This window comes from Anneissia japonica, unplaced genomic scaffold, assembly GCF_011630105.1.
Source record: "Anneissia japonica isolate Jap-2015-1 unplaced genomic scaffold, ASM1163010v1 scaffold426_len1935630_cov189, whole genome shotgun sequence".
NCBI lineage: Eukaryota > Metazoa > Echinodermata > Crinoidea > Comatulida > Comatulidae > Anneissia > Anneissia japonica.
The window spans coordinates 1,006,806-1,015,759 of NW_022713172.1; the positions used below are offsets into that span (position 1 = coordinate 1,006,806).

The 8,954-nt window shown below is 37.5% G+C and overlaps 1 protein-coding gene across 2 annotated transcripts in view; it reads left to right on the plus strand.

Moving 5' to 3' along the window:
- Window positions 1-523: 523 nt before the first annotated feature.
- The window catches only part of LOC117108340 (progranulin-like), a 16,751-nt gene continuing 8,320 nt past the window's right edge, over window positions 524-8,954 (plus strand). The window contains exons 1-8 of one of the 2 annotated variants that reach the window (XM_033250328.1): window positions 524-662; window positions 3,379-3,555; window positions 4,064-4,291; window positions 4,691-4,858; window positions 6,258-6,371; window positions 7,003-7,227; window positions 8,140-8,370; window positions 8,519-8,749. In XM_033250328.1, the coding sequence (XP_033106219.1) occupies window positions 3,379-3,555; window positions 4,064-4,291; window positions 4,691-4,858; window positions 6,258-6,371; window positions 7,003-7,227; window positions 8,140-8,370; window positions 8,519-8,749 (1,374 nt within the window). In that variant the 5' untranslated portion in view covers window positions 524-662. The remainder of the gene's footprint in view (window positions 663-3,378; window positions 3,556-4,063; window positions 4,292-4,690; window positions 4,859-6,257; window positions 6,372-7,002; window positions 7,228-8,139; window positions 8,371-8,518; window positions 8,750-8,954) is intronic. The other variant, XM_033250327.1, reaches the window with a different exon arrangement.

Here is an 8,954-nt window from a genome sequence, read left to right on the forward strand (position 1 = left end):
TTGCATTGAGAGTGTAGGGATTTTAAGGAAACCATGCTTTTTTGCATATTCTCACAAGGTACAGTGGGCAATGTATTCCACCCATCGTGCCTGAAGCTAATTTCATGGCCTGGCCCTCCACCCACCTTTAACCGTAAAATGTTAGTATTTTAGACAAAGAGGGAAGAAGTATTAACTACTTCCCTATTTAGTATTTTTTTTTGGAAGTAGTAAGGTTTGTACACTTAATATTTATATTTTTTAAACATTACAGAAGAATTGTTCAGTAAGTATTGAGGGAGAATATAAGGGATCAATTTTAATTCTGTTTGTTGAGTTTAGTTTGAAGTTGCTTTGTAATTATTAAAGTCCAAATACTGTAGATTTTATTATAACAAAATCCTACTAAATATTAAGTCTGTCTCTTATACACATCTAGATGTGTATAAGAGGTATGTATATATGTATATATATATCTACTACTACTACTACAGCTGTTCAAAGAAATTGAAACCGGGTTTCTATCACGTGTTAAGTCAGGTGAGCTCATTGTCACGCGCTCTTGAGATATGTGGTTTATTAATAAAATACGTACACCGGTTAGTTCAATTCTCTTAGGTAGAGGCTCATGCTTATGAACAGACGTTTATGTGGCATTGCTAGAGGTCCACATTGCTGTTAAGGTTAGTTACAGCTATGGAATTATAATACTGCTTTGACCCGTCTTCATCAATACTAACCTAGATAGCCTAGACAGTAGATAGAATATTCGAGCTTGCTGGCATAGTATCAGTACAAACAAGGCTAGGCCTAGGCTGTGCAAAGCCCTTTCTCTAGTTCATGCTAGGCCTAGGTTTACATAATGCCCAGGGACTTGATAACGTCTGGGCTGTGCCTCTTCTGGCATGCTTTTCCAGCAAAATACACATAGGCCTAGGCCCCTAGTGGAGTACTGTGTATTATTACTTTATTTTATCAAAAATCATGTTGTACTTGCATCAGGCGTCTTTTCTAGGCCTAGGCTACCTATTATTCTTTGCACGATATGTTATAATATAAGTTAGGCTACACCATTGGCATTGCTAAACAAATTCTTAACTGTGATTGGCCTTGATGAATTGTGTGCATGAATTCCATTATTAAAAAAATCACATACAACAGAAATTCATTTAAGAATGGTGTAGCCACTACCTATTATTTTTATACCTCCATGGACATGCCATGTTTATTGACAAAATTCAGTTTGATAATGGATAATGGATATTTTATCACCGAGAATAGGAATGTGCTCTCAGTTTTGTGTTTTTTTTTAACCTGTTTTTTTTTTGGTGTTTCAGTTCAGTATTCTCTGTTCACTCATTAATTAGGAAGTGATTTAATTATACCAGGAAATGGCCTTGAATAAATTACTTTCCTTGTACTTGCTTTCAAGTAAATAGACCTTTTTCACGAATCGGTAGACATCTTGAAGTGATGACAAACATTGCGGATCAGCGGTGCGTAACCAACAGAAATAAGATAAGCTTTTGGGCTGATTTTCTCCATAACGGGGCGTCGTATCCAAAAAGTGTTTCCAGGAAAATGTTCTTAAAAGACCAGTCTACACCACTATATGATTGAAAAAAAATTGAAAAATTTTAAATTTTTGTAAATTTTTTTTTTTTTTTTAATACACTACTAAGATAGGCTTTTCTTTTTCAATCTTATCTTAGTAGTGTATTAAAATAGGCCAATGCATTACAGTGCAGTAGCATAGGACTTTCGTGTTGTTACTGTTCCAAGTAGCGATAATATACATATTTCTCTTATTACAAAGTACAAGTTATGTTTTATTTTAAAGAGGTATAGTATAGTAAATCATGTTTTTAACACAGGAAACTCTCATATGGTAACTAATCTTTACATGCACACTCACTCAGGGATACGTAGTTATGGTGGGTGGGCCACCCATCCTTGAAGTTTTCCACCCATTCTAAATCTAATTTTATGGCCCTCTACCTACCCTCATTAACCCACTTTTCCATCCTTAAAATCCACTCTTATTATGTAGAGTTTACCAATGTTATCATACACCTACCCTCAAAATGTCTATCTGATCACCCACCATTAGTTTTCAGCTACAGCCCTGCTCACTAAGAGCTTTCAGCAATGCTGATTGGCTGGTCGTTCGAATCGGGGAGCCTTCCCGATTAGGTCGGGGAATGCTACGCAGTACAATCATTGCATTGAGAGTGTAGGGATTTTAAGGAAACCATGCTTTTTTGCATATTCTCACAAGGTACAGTGGGCAATGTATTCCACCCATCGTGCCTGAAGCTAATTTCATGGCCTGGCCCTCCACCCACCTTTAACCGTAAAATGTTAGTATTTTAGACAAAGAGGGAAGAAGTATTAACTACTTCCCTATTTAGTATTTTTTTTGGAAGTAGTAAGGTTTGTACACTTAATATTTATATTTTTTAAACATTACAGAAGAATTGTTCAGTAAGTATTGAGGGAGAATATAAGGGATCAATTTTAATTCTGTTTGTTGAGTTTAGTTTGAAGTTGCTTTGTAATTATTCAAGTCCAAATACTGTAGATTTTATTATAACAAAATCCTACTAAATATTAAGTTTATCAAGACAAATGACAATCATAACTAGAAAGTTTGTAATTATATAAAGTGCTGCTGATGTAAAAGTGCAAGTCCAAATTTTATTATAAATTCCTAGGTATTGTTTATCTAGAAAGTGACAGAGATACTGCAAATATTGAGGAAGTGATTCTCTCATTACAAGAAATTCGTGTAATATAACTTTTGATTGATAAAGACTAAAAATAAAATATTGGTTGAAATTTTATGGCATGATGACCGTCTTCAAAAACCAGGGTCCTGAAAAGGAAATTGGTTATGGCTCCTTCTTGAGATATGCTTCTCATTAAATTGTGTAGGCCCAATGGTTAATTAATATTTTCCTGATTTCTCTTCTAGTAGATCAGGTGCCTTGTGGTTAATGTCTGCCTGCCTTCTAGTGACAGATTCCTTGGTCCAAATCCTGCAAAATTAAAGATTAGTTCCCACAATATCTCATTGCCATCTTGATACAGTGATGTAACGATGAGTCATGGGGTCCGGGGTTGAGAAAATTTTGAGGTCCCTGTTTCAGTAAAATAATTTCGCTCAAGGAGTGTCCAGAGGTGTGAATAATGTCCCAGCTAAGGAAATGACTGAAAAGGTGTAATTGAAGTATTTAACTCTTCAGTACTTAACCATCAATTAACTTTGTTTTTCAAACAGTAATCTTCCCCCACCCCCTTCTTTGAGAGCTTGCAGGCGTTATGCCGCTGATACAATACCACATGCTGTTAGACTCAAATATATACAAGCAACTTACACTCCATGGTTCTTTTCTTCAGATGAAGCTACTGTTTATACTGGGTATGTTGGCCAGTGTCCAAGCAGATCCTATCCTAAGATTCAAACCTAACTTTAACTTACATAAAGTGACTTGTGAAGATCAAACAGTTTGTGATGATGATAACACCTGCTGCCAACTAGACACAGGGGAGTGGGGCTGCTGTCCTTATCCTAAGGTTAGTATTCCTCATCTTTTCAATTAATGTTCTTTTGGTCTTAAATTTGTTTATTTCGTCTTTAGATTAGGCTGTTCATGCAGCGTATTTGTACAACCAACAACTTGTCCATGTTGAAAAGAAGCTTCTTATGGAAGTTTGCAAATACTCCCATCAAACAATATAGTTATTAACAAATGTTTACTGCATACCAAATAGATAGTTCTGACAAGAACTGTTGTTTTTATTGATGAGATATTCTCAACAGTTACTGTCAGAACTATTTATGAGTTGTCCCACAAACATGCATTGATAACTAGCAATTAATGATAAAACACTGAAGTGAACAGATTAGACTACAATGTCAACGTACTGATGAGCACAGTAAATGTAACATAGGACAACATTTAAAAGATCATGATATTAGTGGTACTGAAACTGTTAATTATTTCAAGTGCAAATCCAAGTTTGATTACAATGTCAATGTTGCATCATTTCAAAATATACCAAAGGTTTTACTTCTATGTAGGCTGTATGTTGCTCGGATAAATTACACTGTTGTCCAACTGGTACCACCTGCGACATGGCTGAATCAAAGTGCCTAAATGGGGTCATCTCTTTCCCTTGGATGGAGAAGACAAGGTCATCTCCCCCAGGCACCTTTATGTGCCCTGATCGTCAGTCCTACTGCCCAAGTGAACAGTTTACATGCTGCATGTCTAGCACAGGTGGATATGATTGCTGCCCTCAACCAAAGGTAAACCATATTACTTTTATTAATGTTTTATTATTTTTATTATTATAATTATAACTATAATCATTATTTTGTTTATATTATTTTTTAAAATTTTGTAATATTTGATTTAGTAATATTGTAAAATGGTAAACTTTTTGGCTGATTTGATATTGTTAATTTGGGTTTTTTTGAAATATATGTTTACTAAATTATAAAAAACAATTCATAGCATAATTTTATTTGTCACAATGAGATGGTAGCAAGCAATGGAATGATTATTTCTCTGATTGCTGGTCCTTATTGCAATTATTGCCATATTCATTAGAATGTCTATGGAAGTACTGCTTCCAAAGTATTAATTTATAGCATTGTAGTGATGCTAGATATAATATGCAGCTTTTGTTGTGTAACTATTTATAGGCTGTGTGTTGCGGTGATGATGAGCATTGCTGCCCTACTGGCTATTCATGTGACATGAAAAAGTCGGCTTGTTTGAAAGGCGATATTCAAATGTTCTGGTACGAAAAACTTGCTGCAGAGAAACTCCCCAGTTTATTTCAATTAAAAGATATAAATTGTCCTGATGGGGTAAGTCGAGTGCACTCTTTAAGTAATAATGATTCTACATTATTATACGAAAGACTTTCTATAACAGTGTTACGCAACCTGTGGTCCACGGAATTACTGATATTCTGTCAAACGTGAGTGGTCCGTCAGAAAAGTAAGTGGTCCGCCAAAGTTTGAGTGGTCTCCACTGTCGTATTTGGCCTATAAATCCACCATAATTTTAATTTGACATTGTGTTCACACTGCAATGCAATATTAGGTTTAGTTTATTGGTGTTGCTTTTTGTTCCCAACTTGAAATCTTACATGGGTCTTAAAATAAACAGCTTGGTCGGTCTCATGCACACTCTTTGGCATTTCCGTCTGGGTGATGATCACATGCAACAGGTATGATAACAAGCGTAAAGACAATATTAGTGATATGAGTAGGCTCAATGTAGCCATTAGAATTTTGAAAATGTCTACTCCAGCCTTTTTTTTTTGTGCTGTCATCATTTGAAACTTTATTTAATAATCAATTTTACAATGACACAAAAAAAAAGTTAATGACTTTGAATACTGTATTAGTAGATGCGGAGTGGTCCGCAACTTTTTTTCATGGTGAAGGAAGTGGTCCCCTTGTCTAGTTGCATAAAATTGTTCTATAAGATGATCATTTGTTGAATGAAATTATCTGTTTAGAAATGGTGCAAATTTATATAAATTATATTAAATGACACTTGGTTACAAATTCAACATTTTCTGCACTACAGGCTGTTTAATGAGGTGCTTCCTCAAGCATCAGGTGCTAGGCTGTCTCTTATACACATCTAGATGTGTATAAGAGACAGGACAAGAACTGTTGTTTAGACAGCATGATACAACATGCTGTGCCTTAAAGGATGGTTTTTACGGATGCTGTCCAATGGAAGATGCTGTTTGCTGTTCAGACAAGAAACACTGCTGCCCCACCGGTTACACTTGCAACACTGCACAACAGTCTTGTGTCAAAGACAAGAAAGTTCTTTTTTTTACTGAATTAATTAGCAAGGTATTGAATTGTGTGCTCCCCTTATTTTACTATTTGCATCCCTTGCTCTACTGTCTGCATCCCTTACTTCGGCTGTCTGCACACTCAATCAGCTGTGTGCGCTCTTCACTTTACTGTCTGCACCCTCAATCAGCTGTGTGTGCTCTTCACTTTACTGTCTGCACCCTCAATCAGCTGTGTGCGCTCTTCACTTTACTGTCTTCTCCCCTTGCTTTCTCTGCTCCCCTTGCTTTATGGTCCACTCCGCCGCTTTACTACTGTCTTTCCTCGATTCACCATCTGTTCTTTGGACAGCCTGTTCTCCTGCTGGATTGCCCAGGTCACCTGCTCCCTCAAACCAGGAGAATTTGATCATATAAAATATACAAATGTTACTTATTCATTTACTTAGGATTTTGAGAAGCTCGAAAATGTCATCTGTCCAGATGGTCAGTCTTATTGTCCAACAGGAAGCACGTGTTGCCAACAGAGAAGTGGAGTATATGGATGCTGCCCTCTAGAAACAGTAAGAATGAATTGATCAACTTAGTCTAATACATGCAAGCAATAGCCTTTAGTTAATGAAGCAATGGCCCATGTTTATTCGATTTTAGAGAGCAGCTTAGCTCAGTTGGTTAATCTGGTGGTAGCCACTGTGTGCACGAACTATGGAAATCTCTTGGTCCCAGTTCAATTTCCATCGCTGCTGTCATTGTATTTTAGCAGCTAGAGAGCTGAAATGAAAGTTATGATAGCGCACCGTCTTTCAGATGGGACGTTTAAGCCGTTGTTTTTGTGTAAATTATGGCTTATGTGCATGTTAAAGCATGCAGTAAGAGTAGGGGATTGTCCCCGGTGTACTGCCCAATCACCGCTAGAAGCACCCTACTGGAAATAAGTACTCCTTCAGACTTTCATGGGTTATTCTTGGTGTTCACAATGAATAAATCAAATCCAATCCAATTCAACTGATCCAAACAAATTCAACTGTTTATAAGCCTGCGTTCATCTCATTGTTAAAATTGTAATCATGTTAATGGCTCCCTATGGTATAGTTTTCACATGACCATTACCAGAATATGTGACTAAGTTTTAATTGTGTTAAAGCAAACCCTGTTTTGCGCTACACTTCCTGTATGTGTTTTTTCCACATGAAGGCTGTGTGTTGTAATGATGGCATACATTGCTGTCCACAAGGTTACAAGTGCGACATTGCCGGCGGAACTTGTGAAAATTACACGTCCTCTATTGCGCTGTTTTCGCACATCCCTGCCAAACTCTTGAAGTCTGTAGTGTGTCCAGGTGGTCAGTCGCAATGTCCAGATGGTAACACCTGCTGTCGGCTGTCGTCGGGCCAGTATGGGTGCTGCCCTCTACCAAAGGTTTGTTGTAAATTGTGAGAAAAAAAATCCTGGGAATCTTAATCATCAAGCACAGCTTCATTTGTCCATCTATATCACTATGTTCAGGGATTCGTACTGAAATCAAAGTTGAAAACAGAATGTATCATGGACTTGTATGCATTGGTGCATGAACACCTTGGTGTCTAGGCTAGAGAGGCATACACTCAGGCTCCTAAACTCTTCACTGTCATTCTGTTTGTCTGCAGCCTTCATTATATAACAAATGTATTGAAAACACTTGACAGCATACACATTATTCTTCTGTTACCATCAGTTCATAGCAAATGCATTTGTTGTTTCTTGTTGCTTCTCTCTCATTGTATACTTCCTCTTGGCTTGCAATTACTATTTTTCATCATCTTTCTGACAGTGGTGGCGCTACGGGGGGTACGGGGGCCACGGCATCCTCCGTCGGAGAGGCCTTGCATCCCTGTTGATGAGAAAAAAACTGCAATTCGTCGGGAGAAAAAATTTTAAAAAAAATATGTATTTTGTAATATTCTCTAAATTCGATTAAATAAACATTTCCCCTAAATTGTAATATTTTCGGGAGGGCCCCCCTACGTCCCCTGGACCACTTTTGATGTACGACCCACACCCACTTTTTTCTTGGAACCTTGCACCTCCTGTCGGGGTATTATGAGAAATCATCCTATGATTGACACTACCCTGTCGTTGGATGGAGCAATGCGCTTGCAATACAAATCTAGTTGAGAGCGTGTACGTCGCAAGCATATACAAAAATGGGATATTAGAAACGAGTATACTAAATCAGTTTTAAAATTATTTAGTTCTTTAAATGTTTGGATTTCCTATCAATTTACAGGCTGAGTGTTGCAAACAAACAAATTAATTTTGTTCTGATTGTTTTTATACCTTTTCATCTTGTAGGCTGTATGTTGCAGTGATGGTCTCCACTGTTGTCCCAGTGGCTACACTTGCGATACTGGTGCAGGAACGTGTACAAAGGGCGCCCTCATTTTTCCATGGGTAGAAAAGACTGAAGCTAAGACTATCCAGTTGGAGTCTGTAATGTGTCCCGATGGTCAGTCTGAATGTCCAGATGGCAATACTTGCTGTAAACTGAGTAGTGGACAATATGGATGCTGCCCAATGCCAAATGTAAGTTGTCACTTTCAGAGTAGATTACATAACTACTGCCTTCCTCGCATTTTCAAAAGAACTTTTTCCACCCCTGATCTAGTACCATTTAATATAACCCATTAAACAAATTTTGTTCTGATTGTTTTTATACCTTTTCATCTTGTAGGCTGTATGTTGCAGTGATGGTCTCCACTGTTGTCCCAGTGGCTACACTTGCGATACCGGTGCAGGAACGTGTACAAAGGGCGCCCTCATTCTTCCATGGGTAGAAAAGACTGAAGCTAAGACTATCCAGTTGGAGTCTGTAATGTGTCCCGATGGTCAGTCTGAATGTCCAGATGGCAATACTTGCTGTAAACTGAGTAGTGGACAATATGGATGCTGCCCAATGCCAAATGTAAGTTGTCACTTTCAGAGTAGATTACATAACTACTGCCTTCCTCGCATTTTCAAAAGAACTTTTTCCACCCCTGATCTAGTACCATTTAAGATAACCCATTAAAAAAATTTTGTTCTGATTGTTTTCATACCTTTTCAACTTGTAGGCTGTGTGTTGCAGTGATGGACTCCATTGTTGTCCAAGTGGCTACACCTGCGACACC